The following is a 15,642-nucleotide window of genomic DNA, read 5'->3' on the forward strand; positions in this document are numbered from 1 at the left end:
TATAAGTTCTTTTTTGTCACAATCATCTCTTCATTTTGTTATTTCTTCATTCCCAATTACGTCTTCAAGGCACTAAGCTATTTCAACTGGATGACTTGGATAGCTCCTCAGAACAAGACGCTTGCGATTATCACCGGATCATACACTGGTATGGGATTCAACCCAATCTCAACGTTCGACTGGTCGATCATCAATTACTCAGTTCCACTTACTGTACCGTTCTTTTCCCTAGTAAACAGGTATATTGGAATGCTGTTAGCTTCATTCCTCATAATCGGTCTGTACTGGCGCAATTATAAGTGGACCGGGTATCTTCCTATAAACACAAGTCAGCTGTATGATAGTAATGGCCTATCTTACAATATTTCTCGAGTGACTAATGGAATGACTTTGAACGAAGAAGGCTATGAGAATTACTCCCCTCCCTATATCTCAATAGGCAATATCATATTCAACGGTTCATCGTTTGCCCTGTATGTGTTTGCGTTTGCGTATGTATTGCTTACTGAGCGGAAACTATTCTGGGATGCTTTAAAAGGATTTTATATCACCATGCGCTATCCCAAGCGTTCCGTCATGGAACAATTTAATGATCCCCATACTCGAATGATGAAGAAGTATGTCGAAGTCCCTGATTGGTGGTATTTGATTGTCTTAATTGGTTCGTTTGTGTTCGGCGTTATTGCGGTCGAATGCTGGCCTGCAGACACTCCAGTCTGGGCGATAGTGGTGATCTTGCTTTTGAGTCTGGTTCTCATTGTACCCAGTACTGTTGTCTACTCCGTGACCGGTTATGAGTTAAATGTGTACTATTTCGCAGTCATCATCACAGGTTATATGTGTCCTCAGAACGGTCTAGCTAACATGCTTTGTCGCTTGTATGGAAACAACATCGATGTTCAGGCTGAGTCATTCATTAGTGATCAGAAGATTGGTCACTATGTGAAGCTTCCTCCTCGTGCAGTATTCAGAGCTCAGATTTCCGCGGTACTCATACAATCATTCATCACTGTTGCGGTGGTCAATTTCAGTATTAGTTCTATTAAAGACTTTTGCAGTTATACCCAGACGGACAAATTCACATGTACGTTTCCCCATACACTCTATGCAGAAACTGTTATGTATGGTATCGTGGGGCCAGTGCGCATGTTTAACCAGCTCTACCCAGAACTGAAATGGTGCTTTCTTATAGGAGCCGTATTAGCCATACCTGCCTATTTGTTTAAAAAATATTGTCGAAGAGCATTATATGTGCATCCAATTCTAGTGATAAATGGGTTCAGTCACTGGGGAAACACATACAATCTCTCTCATTACACTCCAGGTATGATTGCCGGGTTCTTATTTAACTTCTATATCAAGCGTTATTACGCACGATGGTGGTCGAAATATAACTACGTGCTTACTTCTGCATTATCCGCCGGCATTGCGATTGGCGGCATTGTCATTTTCTTAACTTTGCAGTATCCTGGTGCTAAACTAGTTTGGTGGGGTAATAAAGTTTATGCGAGCGGCGTGGACTATGCCGGAACTGCTCGGTTAGACGTTCCACCAGAAGGATTCGGTCTGCAAAAAGGGCAGTTTTAATTTATTGCTGAAATCTCTTTTTTTTAAGTACGAGTATTCGTAATTTTTCTTGTTGGAATCAATTTACAGTTTTTTATATATTTGAGCTACTGTCAAATTTATAATTTGTTTATCAATCAAAAGTCTATGTTATTTATATGTTCTCGTGACTCAACAAGTGTATGCTAGAAATGTTTGACGTCTAAAACAGTTCGATTTCCAAGATGGCTGGTGGTAAGAGTAAACAACCTTCGTCCTCGAAGGTTGTTTACTAAAGTCAGACCATAGCTTCTTTATTCCGATTATTCTTAATGATTCCTCTGCTTTCAAAATTGGTATTTCCGCTTTGTACTTCAGTTAGTTTCTCCTCATGGCTTTTCACAGCTTGCATTCCATTATTCAAGTCTCGATCCGGTCCTGTCGCACTAAAACTTCAATGTTCAGCAAACACAAGACCAATTTTGATGGCAATCTAATATCAAAAGCGACACCAAAATCAACATCACTACCTGTATCAGATCCACTCGAGAATTTAATATATTGTACTGAGATTTCTATCGTAAATCGGAACGGCCTCACCAGGTTCAAGGTATGCTCAGAATTCACACTCTGCATTCTGATTGTTGAAATTGCCCACGTTTATTAACCATTCCAGCGCTTTTTCCTTAACAAGCGAGCTGCATCCAAATTACGAGCTCACCAACGCAGCCATCTTAAGGTCACAGAGAAATCCAAAGGGATCGAATACGTTCCAAATGAGTCCATCCCACTTATTGATGCTGCCGATGACCATAATCCGGCTGGCTGGACAGATGTTGTAGACCACAAAGGAAAGAGTACGATACGGTTGAGTCTGATGAAGTTGGTCAGAATGATGCTGCATGGCAAGTGCTTTCGGGATGATGATCAAGACTCATATGTTGAGACAGCAGCCAAGCTTTGTGAATTGAGTCTTGACGCGCTATACGAACAGTTCATGAGAGAGCTTGAACAGATTGATCAGAAGCCGGTTGGTAACATGCTTGGAGTAGAGTTCGAATTTCCAACACTTAGTGTACTTGATGTGGTCCGAGAAGACTAAGGCTCGGATCTAGAATGAGTGGGAGTAAGATTGCTGGTCTTGGTCAGTTTGATATCGTTACGGCAGGAATTTCTGTGAATTTAGAGTTGAAAACCAACGCTAAATTGATCTCCAGCTGTTTCCCAAGAGTTTTTTTAGCGTTCAGGAGAGGAATATATGCAGAACCCGCTATGTTTATGGCAACGTGCCAAAGTTTACCAACCTGCTAAATTTCGAGATACCTACATTCTTCTCTAGACTCTAAAATGAACCGGTAGAACTTCACCTACAGAGTATTTGACAATACTGTGTGGAGATTATTACTCGGTCACTCTCGTTGAATCGCTAGATCACCTATACTTTGATGATGGTCGGGTGATTTGCCCCTTACGGTTATGATATTAGTCATGAAAACTTTCGAGGCAAGAATGTGCATGTCTCATCTTCAATATATTATTACTCAATTACTTACTTTGCGTAATTTTTGTTGTTCTGTAGCAGATCAATTTTTAGTATCCAAATTTTATTTGTTTCCAATCCTCCTGCTTTAAGCTTTTCAAGTTTAATGAAACTCTCATCTAAAGCTACTAATGACATAACTTGTTTTCATACTGCTTGCAAAATTCTTGCAAATCAGATGTAACTTACTTTGCTTGAACGCGCAGGGATTTGATGTACATATAACATGAAAAAAAACTAAATAAGATTCATCGAATATGATCTAGAAAGGTTCATTTTGATTTTCAACACTAATTACTTTTGCCGGATTATACTTTAAAGGAATTCCCATAGAGCACCGGTGTTGACATAGTCGTGGTGAGTTATTGAGACCAAAAAATAGTTATCTCTGATATTTCCCAAAAGCTCTGTTGTCCTGCTATCTTTCGCGTATAAGTGCTGCCACTCAGTCCAAATCGCAAACGCTTCCTCCGCCCAAGCTCTGAAACTTTGCTCCTCAATGATAGTTGGCTGGACGACTTCACGATTCGGGAATACCCCCCAGGTGACTGCGTTGACATCTTGAGCGTTCATATTTGAAAAGAAGTCACCTTGGTTATTACAGGCGTAGTAAGATAGAGTATCGCTACTACATGACTGTAAGCGCTTTTTAAGCTGAAGCCAGGTTTCTGCTGGAACAAAAAACTCGATCAAAGCTTTCTGGAAAACATAGCCATTTGGTGGACCCCAACCAAAAACAGTATCGTCACTTCGGACACTGTTTAGTGCTGGCTGAGAAGCAACTGTCCATAGACCTTGCTTATTTAAAGCAACAAGTTTGGACTCAATGATTTTAGTCTCAGCACTTAAACCTTCTTCTTCGGACCATGGAAGAACAGGGAGCTTGCCTTGAAGATACTTCACAAAAAGATCTGAAATGTCGCTAGTCTCGGTCGGATGACCCCAAAGTTCGAGTGCTCGATTAGCGGGAACATGAAGAGTAATACCGTAACCATCAATTTCTCCATAAGCTATACAAAGGTCAGTACTAATCAATTCACACTGACAACAACAAATAATATACCAGGAGATCGTGGATCACCCCAGCGACCGTTAGGAAAATCATCCCAAGATGCCTCTGCCGTCATAGAAACTTTCGGATCTGAAAATTTCAAGCTTGCAAGCGCGGAATCAATCGACGAGGTAGCTGAATCGAAAGCCGTTCCTGCTGGCGAAGAACCTGCGATGCGCAGAGGTGATTTGACGACATTGCTTTTGTCAAGAATCAAAGCAACCGAACGTTCAAGGTTGAGAGTGTAGAAATGAAATCCACGGACTCGGTGGTTTGTTTTTTCATAAATTTGATCAATCATAGATACCAAAATATCAACACCAGCTTGCTTAACCTCTTCATCATCGCTGCTTGCGACGGCGTTAAGTCGATCAAGAACTGACTCAGGAATGTGAGCATGACTGAGTTTTGCAGTACGAATGAATGACTGATAGGTGTTAATCGGTAAAAGTCCCGGAATCAGAGGTATTGATTTGAATAGACCTGAAGGATGTTCACGCAAAGTGTTTTCAAATTTGACAAACTGCGTAGTGTCGAAAAATAACTGAGTCATAATAAAGTCCGCGCCAGCACGAGTTTTCTCTTCCAAATAAGGAAGATCCAACCGAAAATCTTGCTCCTCAGGATTTGAACCATCAGCATAGCCTTCTGGATAAGCAGCAACTCCTATGCAAAAATAGTCGCCGTACTGGCTACGAATATGCTTTACTAGGTCGACAGCATGCTTGAATTCTTGACCTTCAGAGGGGGTCCAGTATTCTTCTCCGCGAGGAGGATCTCCCCTGAGAGCAAGAATGTTTCTAATTCCTTTACTTTTTGCTGCCAGCAGGGCGTCATCAATAACTTTTTTATCCATATTTGTGCAGGTCAAATGCAGGCATGTGGTAAGTCCTAACTCTTTGTAGCAAAGAGCAGCCAAATCCAATGATTTAGTCGATGTAGACCCACCCGCACCCCAAGTAATATTAACGAAAAGAGGATTCAACTGTGCCATCCGACGAATTCGCGCTACCAGATTCTGCACTCCCTGGAAAAATTTTTAGAAAAAACCATGTTATTTAGTCCGCCGCGGTCTTAGACCTCGGCTAGGAACGGAATCAACTCACAGTCTCAGTTTTTGGCGGAAAAAATTCAAATGAATAAAAAGGCTCATCTTGACCTAACGTAGAAATCTTCTCTGTAATTTTCTGCATTGCAGTTGATGTAACTTAGGAAAGGAACCAGCGAATAAATATGCACCAAATGCTCGCTCGGGCAAACAGAAATCAGTAGTCCCCTGAAGACTACTAATTTTGACCCAATTTAAATTGAGGTAGTTTAAATTCGATACGCGCCGTTAAACGGTTCAATAGTAGAAAAACGAAAGTTCTTTTGGCTTGGTAGATATAGTGTTGATTAAGTCCAGGTTTACTATCCTAGTTTGCAAAATTTACTTTTCTTAGCGCTTACTTTTGCTAGCCGCATCGTAGTAATTCTACGCGGTGAGCACGACACTACGGAGACCTGTGAGAACGGGAAGTACAAAAAGATGTATTAAATCGGCTTTTTTGCATTGCTAAGTAGCAACCTATAACATCTACGTGATAGTGAGCAACTTGACTATAAGAAACTGCATTTAACGCGAGTGCTTGCAGATTTTAAACAACTCAAGACTCTTTCAAGATCATCTAGCCATTTTATCTGTAACCAAAGTCAGTAAATATCAAAATCAAATTTGGCAAACTCCATTTTATCCAATAAAACTCAGCCCGCTAGCCTTTAATTGTCTTCATGCCCAGCTCGCCGAGTAATGCACATTGAAGAGACTTGCCCAATTTGAGCACAGATATTTCATATGATCTTGGGCTACGCCTACCGTACAGCTGCTGGGCGAATTCAGGTTACCAGAAAGGTCATCGTGGTTTTCATGGATATAAGAGTAGTATTAAACACTGAAAACAAATCATAATTGTTTTCGAGCGAACACGACAACTTTGGGATCTGCCGAGAGAAGCATACCATATAATAATTCTGGTCGACCAGAAAAGCCGGTTCGACAGATAACTGAATAGAACTTGCCTATTTTCTACTCAAAAACAATGTATCGAGTCCCAGGTCATCGCACAATCATGGGTCAAGCCAGCTAAAAATTCACGAAGAATTCCGCGGCGCCTGCTATGCAATGGTTTTAAGGTCGGTAAATTTTTTCTAGACGAGTGACTCTCGATTGAGGGTGAATAGCCCGATTGCAATTGAGTGTCGTCATGCGACGACGCAGTAATCGAAATTACTGAGTATCAGTCACAATTGTGTAATATAAAGAGTAGGAGTAAGAGGAAAACCAGAGAAAATCGGGATAAAAGTTATCGTCCGAGTGCCCGAAGCCGCATCCCAGCAATAGGAAATCCCAAAAATTTGCCAAATCGGACAGAATGCAGCAGCTCTAGACAATTCTTACTATCTCTTTCCATTTCGACTTTTGGAATACGATTATCAAGCATATTCAGTAGTGGAAATTAAAGAACGTGCTCTGAGTCTAATTTTTGAGTCTAATTAACGGGCTGTACACATTTATTCTATCGCTTTTGCGATCGAAATTAATGAAGAACTAGCCGGAATTCTGTATATCATTCGATCATAGGCTATTAATTCTTTCTCAATATATATTATCAATCGAATCATTTACAAAAATAATGGACCCATCTAGTATCTGGTCTACTCGGACAAAGTAAGTGCTACTACTTTCTTCCAACCTTAGCAGATGCTAACAACAACTAGTGGTATGATTCGGAACTGTCCATTTCTAACTCATCATTGACAAATTGAAGGAGAATCATCTGGATTGAGCACACCTACACTTTCATCTCCAATGCCTTTCACTTTTTCAACAGGATTATCTTCTGCTCCATCTTTGTCTAGAGATAGTAGTCCGCTGCCTAATTCCGTGGAATTAACCAAATCCGGAATGTCGCATATCTCGTTAAATATGAAGAATACATTTCCTGATCTGGAAGATAATGTACTTGAATTTCTAATTACAATATTATGGAGTACAAATTCAATTTATTAACGCGGAATTAGGACGAATCTGATGATCTGTTGAATGCTATTAATATGAATGCTATGCATCTCGAAAGTACACTGGAAGACAATAATGGCACACATCACCCAAATTCTATATTAGTTGACCACCCGCTTAGTCAGAGATGGACATTATGGTTTCTACATCGTCAACCCGGAGTCAAGATAAATTACGAGCAAGCAACAAAGCCGATTTTAACGTTTTCAACGGTAAGTGGAGATGCAGAATTGAGGTTATGCAGAACACCTCTAACATACACCAACAGGTCGAAGAGTTTTGGAATCTATATTCCTACTTAGTGCCTCCATCCGAGCTTCAATACATCAGCGAATATCACATATTTCGAGCTGGAGTGCGACCTATTTGGGAAGATCCCGTCAATATGCGCGGCGGGAAGTGGATCGCAAAGATAAAGAAGGGAGCAGGTTCCAGAGCATGGGAAGCTCTGTTACTATCGCTCATAGGTGGTGAGTTTGGTGAAGAGCTGGACGATGAAGTTGTAGGAGCTGTGGTCAGCGTCCGAAGAGACGCGGAAAGTATTTCCATATGGAATCGGCATGGCAGAGATGAGGCTCTGATAACAAAGATTAGGAGTAGGCTTGAGAGTGTTTTGGAGATGGAAACTGTAGGTGCCGATTACAAGGTGCATTCTGACAGCTTGAAGGAAGGTCTAGAAAAGATGAGAACGGTTAGAAGAGGCCGAGCAGCTAATAGCAGTACGACTAGTACTACTGTGAACGATGGAGCTACGGAAAGAACTCATAGGATAAGGAATGGCAGCCATTATCATGGATCTTCTGATAACTTTACCGGCCACACATATGCAGGACGTTCTATGGGTAGCGAAGAAGGGGGTGCAACTGATACTCTGATCTAGACTGGAGAAGAAGTATAGTGCAACATGGAGTGTGATAGGGCTTGCTCACAACGATTTAGGGGCCATGACAAAACGAAGAAATGGATGTCTAGTAAATCTAGCTGAAACATGAAATAGGCAGAATTACAAGAACAATAAAATACCAAACAGCAGAATCAATCTCTATCTCTGTCGCTGATCCGTCACTATCCGACTTCAGGCGATGGACGCGTTCCGACGCGACAGCAGCGCGAATATTTCGTGTGTCTGACGCGTTCAGCGAGAATAGATTCCAAATAAAACCAGTAGAATTTAAAGTTTCTTTTGACCACAGTTGCTCTACAAAACACAAAGAATCCCGTAAAGAGAGCTAGTGTGTCTGTATACGGAGAGACTCAAAAACCTAAAAGACTCCTAGATCTAGTTCGCCATACAAAGCTTTCTGTGAAGGGGGTAATTCTCGTAGAAAGGGACTGACCTACTATCTGCTGAATGTTTCGTCACTTTCGGTTGATCTTTGTCAACACGGAATCTGCGTTCCACTTCGAGGTTCTTGTTTTTTTTAATCTTTTTTATTTTGTTTTGGCTTATTTGTTGCTTAAGACAGCTGCTATTGCGGAAGCGACGGTCTGTGACAATAATTCTCTTGGATTGTCCTGGTTCTGGTCCTATCGAGGCCTTGTTAGCCAATAATTGCGACTGCTGCAGAAGTTTCTTCGATTACCGTTATTCTCTTATTAGCAATTCGGAATCCAATATTTAGCCTCTTATTGGACTTTATTTTGGCCGATTATTGGCCTTGTGTTTTGCAGCCCATTGTTTTTGATAACAATTAAGCTGGAATAGAGAGCAGCATTGGCACAATTAGCCAGTCCGAAATATTGTGCTACAACTCAGGCACCTATCAGCAAATGTTTTTTTCTAAACAGCCAGCTTCGCAGCAGGAGCAGCAAGCCTACTATCAACAGCAGCAGCAACAACAACAACAACAACAGCAGGCTCTGCAACAGCAAATACTCATGCAACAGCAACAACAGCAACAACAGCAACAGCAACAGCAACAGCTTCATTATATTCAGCAGCAGCAGCAGCAACAACAACATCAGCAACAACAACAACAACAGGCATATCAACAACAATTACAGTACCAACAGTATCAACAACAGCAACAGCAGCAACTAGCTCGTTCTCAAATGCCCCCTCCGCAGCAACCTTCGTATACGCAATTCCCTCCCCCCCGATCTAATAGTTCCACGCCACATTCGTCTAGCACACATCTTCCTGCCGCACCCCCATCAAACAATGGATCTGATTATGTGATGTTCGAACGAAATACTGATGCCTTTTCTAAACTCACTCTTGAACGTGCCTCTGCCGCCAAACTCAAGCTTGAGAACTTCTATCAATTGAATGTATCACATGCTGTGGAGCGCAATCAACGTCGAGTAGAACTAGAAATGCGTCTGGCAAAGGAGCGTGGTTCCGAAGAGCGGAAAAATAGGCAATTGCAAAATTTGGGCAAGAAGGAATCAGCTTTTCTCCGACTGCGTCGAACAAGATTGGGCTTGACTGATTTCCATACCGTAAAGGTTATCGGTAAAGGAGCGTTTGGAGAAGTTCGCTTGGTTCAGAAGAAGGATACAGGTAAAATATACGCGATGAAAACTTTACTGAAATCGGAAATGTTTCGAAAGGATCAGCTGGCCCACGTCAAGGCCGAGCGTGATGTACTAGCTGGTTCTGACTCTCCATGGGTTGTTTCTTTATATTATTCCTTTCAAGACGCTCAGTACTTATATCTTATCATGGAGTTTCTTCCTGGTGGTGACTTGATGACTATGCTTATAAAGTATGATACATTTTCAGAAGATATCACACGGTTCTATATGGCCGAGTGTGTTCTTGCCATAGAAGCCATTCACAAACTCGGGTTCATTCATCGAGACATTAAGCCAGACAATATTCTTATAGATAAAGATGGCCATATCAAGTTATCCGATTTCGGTCTGTCTACAGGTTTCCATAAGACACATGACAGCAACTACTACAAGAATCTATTGGAAAAGAATCCGTCTACTGAACCTCCTAGGAATTCAGTAATGGTGGATCCTATTCACTTGACTATTTCGAATCGCTCGCAGATCCAGACATGGAGAAAATCCCGCCGACTAATGGCCTATTCAACCGTTGGCACGCCAGATTACATTGCTCCTGAGATCTTTGTTCACCAAGGTTACGGCCAGGAATGTGACTGGTGGAGCTTAGGTGCAATTATGTTCGAATGTTTGATAGGCTGGCCCCCATTTTGTTCCGAAACTCCTACGGATACGTATCGCAAAATTTTAGCGTGGCCTGAGACCTTATACTTTCCTGAAGATATTCATATTTCTCCAGAGGCAGAGGATCTGATCCGTAGGCTGCTGACAGGTGCTGAACACCGTCTTGGTCGTGGAGGAGCAGACGAGCTTAAAGCCCATCAATTTTTTGACGGTGTGGACTGGGAAAGTATTCGTGAGTTTAGTGCCCCATTCATTCCAAAGCTCAGTTCGATTACGGATACAAGTTATTTCCCGACCGAAGACTTGGAAAATGTGCCGGATGCGCCTGAAATTAGTGCTGCGAACACGGCAGCTGCTCAGCAACAGCAAGGTGATGGTAATGAACTGGCAAAGGAGAGTTTGCCATTCATTGGTTACACATATTCAAGATGTAAGTTCAGCTGTTATAAAATTTGTATATTCGAGTTTTTTTGATGCTAATCTTCAATCTAGTCGACTATCTTACAGTGAGTTTCGAATTTTTGCTGTTTCATTCAAAAATGTATACTAATTTAGGAACTAGCGTAAAAATGCTTTATAGTAGCGATATCAGGCGCGGAAGATTAGAATTTAGAGTTGCTTTAGAAGATCATACGGTTGCAGGCGGATTCTGTTCGAAGGTTTTAGCTTGATTCAGCTTGATTTTGATTTGCGTTTAAATTATTGGGATTCTAGGTCTTGTTTTGAGTATTATTTGTTTTTCCATATTTCCTGTGAACGTTGATTTGTTTTCAATGTCATGGTTAGTAAATACGTCTTTCCTCTACTTAGATACTGCGCCGGCTATACACAGAGGTGTCCTTTCACAGGTGAACAGGTTGTAAATAAATTAATAAAGTGCGCGGCAGTTGTAAAGAGCTTGGTGACTATGGAAACATGATTACGTAAATTTGTTTATGTTATTGTATTTGGAGGTCGTAGCCGGGTTGGTTAGTTTGCTTGCTGGTCCCCTCCCTGGCTGGGACTGGTCAAGCATCATCGATTTGCGAGGTAGGATTGGCTGTGATGCTGTGCTTGATTAGCCTTTGCGATCTTGTAACATCGTAAAACCGTAAGACTGCAAAATTGAACCAGCACAAGCTGAGAGCATTGATTGTGTTTTTGTGCTTGTTGTTGCTGTCGAGAGAGTGCAAGGCGATTTTAGACGACAGATCCGCATGGAAGAGCGCACGTACGATGGAAGCGCCCTTGAGATCCGTCACTACTGATTCCACGGTCAATATTTCCAGTCATCACAGAGCATATTCTGCACTTCCCGCTCTAACAACTTCTGCGTTCGCAACTGTTGATACCACCAATACTGTTGAATTAAATTCGTCCACCTCGGGTAGTTCTAGCTCACAATCACGCTCTTCTTGGGCTACGACACCCGAATCTGATAACCCCCCTTCTTCAACGCTAGGTCCGCGATTACGAAGCCGGCGACAGAGACTGAATCATCTTGGCGTCCTGTCGCCCGACAGATTTATACCCTCATCGTCTTCATTTTCTTTATATCATATTGAATCATCCTCAGCGAACGGATCACAAGAGAGAAGTTCGAGCGCTCAGCGATCTCGACATAATTCAGCGCCAGGCTACATCGGAACGAGAGTCGGCGACGCTGATGTACTAAGTTCCGAACTTTCTCTTGGACATGCGCTTGGGATCCCTGTGGGTCCGCAGCCTAGTTCCTTAGGCCGTGTCTTGACTTTTAAAACTCAGGACAATCCATTAGCAAGTGGCCCAGGTCGCGTGGATGATGACGGGTTGCTATTAATTGTTTCGGAGTCGCGAGCTAGAGTGGCTGAGGATTGCGAGAGCCAGAAGCCGAAGAAAACTCAAAAAATTATGCATCGTGTTCTTAGTTTTGCCCCATTCAGGTAAATGTTCGATTGGAAATGTTGAAAGTTTGCTTAACCTCTTTATGATAGAGTCCTTGATGCACCCGGACTGAGAGATGATTTCTATACTAATCTTCTTTCATGGTCATCAACCACGAATGATCTTGCGGTTGGACTTGGTCGTGAGGTCTACATATGGCAAGAGTCTACTGGTGCAGTGCTACTTCCTGAATGGATAGCCTCCCCAGTATCTTGTGTTTCATTCGCACCGGATGGGAAGACACTAGCGATCGGCCGTTTAGACGGTTCAATAACCATTTGGTGTGTTGCCGCGAGACGATTCAGAGCTGAGTACTATCAGGGCGCAGGCCTTTGTTGCATTAGCTGGCGCCCAAAGTCGGATGAACAGGGATGCTACGAATTTTTTGCCGGCGATGAGGTTGGCGAAGTATTACAATTTGCGTTACGAACTTCGAATGGGTCTACAGAAGATGTATTACTGGAGAATACGCACAAGACTAAAGCACATACGCAGCAGATATGCGGTAACCAATATCCTTGTATTGATTCTAAGAGAGTCGTTAACGTGTTTATTAGGTATTGCGTTCAACCCAGAAGGGACCCAAGTAGCAATTGGTGCCAACGATAATACTTGTACGATTTGGAAAGTGGGTAAGACTGGACTGGCAAGCAAGCCGAAATTTCGATGGGATCATCGAGCTGCAGTGAAGGCACTCGCCTTTTGTCCGTGGTCTCCAAACTTATTAGCAACTGGTAGAGTTTAAAATGGTTTTGCTTCTATGATGTAAATATTGGTTACTAATTAAAAAATTAGGTGGAGGCAGTAATGATCGTACTATACGATTTTGGCATACAACCTCTGGGTCGCTGGTGCACTCCTTCAATACAAATGCTCAGGTAACATCATTAATTTGGTCTCGAAATTCAAAAGAATTTGTCGCAACATTTGGTTATGCCAATCCTGAGCATCCTATCCGAATGACTATATATTCATATCCAGACTGTCAACCCCTGATGCAGATTCCCTGGCAAGAAGATATCCGATGTCTATACGCTGTTGCGTCACCTGGGGGAGGAAAGATCTGTACTGCTGCTAGCGATGAAACAGTTCGTTTCTATGAATTCTGGGACGAGAGTATTGGTACTCGAGTAAGCGATTGGGACTGCGGGATATTTGGAAGTGATATCCTGGAGTTCTGTGAGGGGATTGAAAAAGACGGATCTGAAGTAATTCGCTGAAGCACATGAATGGTTTCGAATCGAGTTTAAATGATTTTGATTAGTTTGTATTGCAAAGTTGGTGACAATTACTGCTGGGTCATTTGCTTTGGTGTTTTCGGTTGATGAAATGGTATTTGGTAGAGTAGCTCAAAAGTGAATGATAGTATATACAAATTCAGTTGGAAGACGATAAAAGGCAAATCACCAAAACTTGAACCATTTTCGAGGTGTACTTGCAGAATGGGAAATGGAAGAAGTAGCAGCAGCAGGCAAATCTACAGCTCTGGCTGTGGACTCAAAATCTGATTCCGCTTGAAGAAGCGCGAGTTCTTCTAAATCTTGCTTTGCACGTTCGGCTTCCAAGTAATGCGATCTGCGTGGTCGTTCGAGAGCCAATTCTGATTCTAAATCCGCTGGGGATGGAGTCTCGGGATCGATAACTCGTTGTTGTTGACCACGAACACGAGCATGATTCAAATCGTCTTCGTCCTGAGCAGAAAGAGAACCAAATATGGCTTTTTTAATTCGTAACTGGAGCCGATATGGAGTTGAAAAGGCATTCGAATAGCCGTCATTCCAACGGTGGAAAAAAGTTCCGTAAATAACAACAGCAAAACATAAAATCATACTTGTATAATGGGAACCTTCCAAGAAATCCGCATGCCGAGAAACTTTCCGTAGAACTTTCGTCCGACCGAAATAGAAATCAGATTTTGGCGCTGAACCTGGATACGCTTCCATCCTCATGCGATTAACAAACGCACGATAGTTTGGATTTTCGGTGGCTCGTACTCGCCAGGCTTTAGGTATTGGCGCATTATATTCTGAAGGATATCCTTGAGGTGGACGAAGTTCGTTCGGATCTGTAGGATCATATGGCGCTTTGGGCGGTCGCCAGCCAGGCGGATTAGGGGGAGCACCAGCAGACATTGAAAAAAAAAGTGAACAGATTAGGAGACAATTACCAATTCTATTGTTTCCAATAATCCGCTACCAGGACCGTACCAATCTCGCGATGCTCTTCCTTCGCTTTCTTGGGTATCATCTTTAATGGCAAGGACACAGTTCAATGAACCCAAACAGTGAAAACAAGGGTATATATCCACCAATGTAAGCGTAAGGGTGTGTAATGCCAGGAACTCTACGAAAGGCAAACATAATTCTATCGAAGTATTAATCAAGCTTCTGCTCAACGGATATTTCCTTTTTTTCTTTATTCAGTTTGATTTTACTCCAATATAAGCATTCTTTTTTGTTATTGACAAATTATAGAGCAAACAAATTTTGCTGTGCAAGATTGATATACTAGGTAATACGCTATCTAATGTTGCCTGTATCATTGAGCATAAATTCAATTACAACTTCTCTTAGAGCAATCAAAACTTTTTGTGTTGGTCTCAAACTGAATTTGTATTTTGTGGCTCGCTTGCTTAGTGAGAAACCATTTTGGTTTGATTTGATTATGGCACGCCTTGCTTGCTATTTCAACCATACAGCTATTTTTCTGCATTAGCATCATGCCACATTGTAATCTCACTATAATAATCGTTCAATTCCTTATCAGTTGAATATCCAGCTGTCCAATCTAGTAGTTAACACGTTCTAAGGATATCATACTTCAACACAAATCCGTTTGATCCATCGTTAGCTGCAATGATATAACTCTGTATTTTATCTCGTGCTTGCAATGAGGCTAGCTTTAATGGCCACTGATACTGGTCTCGGCGTTGCGTATTTCTACGTAGAGCGTGCCTGCAAGGCCACTAACGAACGCCTGAGTCCATCTTCTGTAGGCGGACCTATCCATTCTCGCCAGCAATAGCGCATTTTATACCTTTCAAGCACCTTTCTTTTCTGGAAATAAGTACCTCGATTTACTACTGCGAATACATCATTGTCACGGTACCTCCACAAGATATTCACTTGCTGTAAAGCATAATGTCCTTGCTTTTTGGAGTTCGTACTAAAGAAAAGCAAGGTCCGTTAAAAAGATGGTAACATGTGCGGTGCTCCATCCTCGTTAAGCGCGACAAAAAGTCTTGAATGCGTTGACGATCCAGCAGATTTTCACTTCAGCTACAGTAATACTTGCTCGCTTATGGTGACTCCACTTACGTATCCGTAATATTGATTGCTTCAAATTCACATATCTCAGGGTCAATCCAGTTAAAAGAGTCAATTACTAATGACAAGATCTAATAATGTA

General features: G+C 41.9%; 7 protein-coding genes across 7 annotated transcripts; 5 read left to right on the forward strand and 2 right to left on the reverse strand.

Annotated features, from left to right (window-relative positions):
• Nucleotides 1–1,587, forward strand: V1516DRAFT_630620 (OPT oligopeptide transporter protein-domain-containing protein; the record flags this gene model as incomplete). The annotated part of the gene is made up of 1 exon (XM_066919937.1): nt 1–1,587. A coding segment is annotated over one exon (1,587 nt), but the record flags the coding sequence as incomplete, so codon positions are not given.
• An 11-nt stretch (nt 1,588–1,598) lies between these two features.
• On the forward strand, nt 1,599–2,929 carry V1516DRAFT_682630 (uncharacterized protein). Its single transcript, XM_066923456.1, has 2 exons — nt 1,599–2,155; nt 2,222–2,929. The coding sequence occupies exons 1-2, from the start codon at nt 1,937–1,939 to the stop codon at nt 2,645–2,647; spliced, it is 645 nt and encodes a 214-aa protein (XP_066774705.1). The 5' UTR covers nt 1,599–1,936; the 3' UTR covers nt 2,648–2,929.
• A 20-nt stretch (nt 2,930–2,949) lies between these two features.
• Nucleotides 2,950–5,611, reverse strand: V1516DRAFT_693779 (methylenetetrahydrofolate reductase-domain-containing protein). The gene is made up of 3 exons (XM_066923904.1): nt 5,243–5,611; nt 4,149–5,163; nt 2,950–4,095 (listed from the first exon to the last, which is right to left on the reverse strand). The coding sequence occupies exons 1-3, from the start codon at nt 5,327–5,329 to the stop codon at nt 3,401–3,403; spliced, it is 1,797 nt and encodes a 598-aa protein (XP_066774706.1). The 5' UTR covers nt 5,330–5,611; the 3' UTR covers nt 2,950–3,400.
• An 884-nt stretch (nt 5,612–6,495) lies between these two features.
• On the forward strand, nt 6,496–8,370 carry V1516DRAFT_682635 (translation initiation factor eIF 4e-like domain-containing protein). Its single transcript, XM_066923457.1, has 4 exons — nt 6,496–6,843; nt 6,963–7,134; nt 7,197–7,406; nt 7,463–8,370. The coding sequence occupies exons 1-4, from the start codon at nt 6,809–6,811 to the stop codon at nt 8,072–8,074; spliced, it is 1,029 nt and encodes a 342-aa protein (XP_066774707.1). The 5' UTR covers nt 6,496–6,808; the 3' UTR covers nt 8,075–8,370.
• Nucleotides 8,371–8,964: 594 nt separating this feature from the next.
• V1516DRAFT_666999 (Serine/threonine-protein kinase) lies at nt 8,965–10,912 on the forward strand (the record flags this gene model as incomplete). The annotated part of the gene is made up of 3 exons (XM_066920778.1): nt 8,965–10,762; nt 10,825–10,838; nt 10,895–10,912. The coding sequence occupies 3 exons, from the start codon at nt 8,965–8,967 to the stop codon at nt 10,910–10,912; spliced, it is 1,830 nt and encodes a 609-aa protein (XP_066774708.1).
• Nucleotides 10,913–11,361: 449 nt separating this feature from the next.
• Nucleotides 11,362–13,706, forward strand: V1516DRAFT_682644 (WD40-repeat-containing domain protein). Its single transcript, XM_066923458.1, has 4 exons — nt 11,362–12,233; nt 12,285–12,739; nt 12,792–12,968; nt 13,030–13,706. Exons 1-4 carry the CDS (start codon nt 11,548–11,550, stop codon nt 13,452–13,454), a joined length of 1,743 nt encoding a protein of 580 aa, XP_066774709.1. The 5' UTR covers nt 11,362–11,547; the 3' UTR covers nt 13,455–13,706.
• Nucleotides 13,262–14,553, reverse strand: V1516DRAFT_142302 (uncharacterized protein). Its single transcript, XM_066918641.1, has one exon. It carries the CDS (start codon nt 14,364–14,366, stop codon nt 13,638–13,640), a length of 729 nt encoding a protein of 242 aa, XP_066774710.1. The 5' UTR covers nt 14,367–14,553; the 3' UTR covers nt 13,262–13,637.
• Nucleotides 14,554–15,642: the final 1,089 nt, after the last annotated feature.

The sequence above is a fragment of the Lipomyces oligophaga genome (genome assembly GCF_038497815.1).
Source record: "Lipomyces oligophaga strain CBS 7107 unplaced genomic scaffold V1516scaffold_14, whole genome shotgun sequence".
Classification (NCBI taxonomy): Eukaryota; Fungi; Ascomycota; class Lipomycetes; order Lipomycetales; family Lipomycetaceae; genus Lipomyces; species [Lipomyces] oligophaga.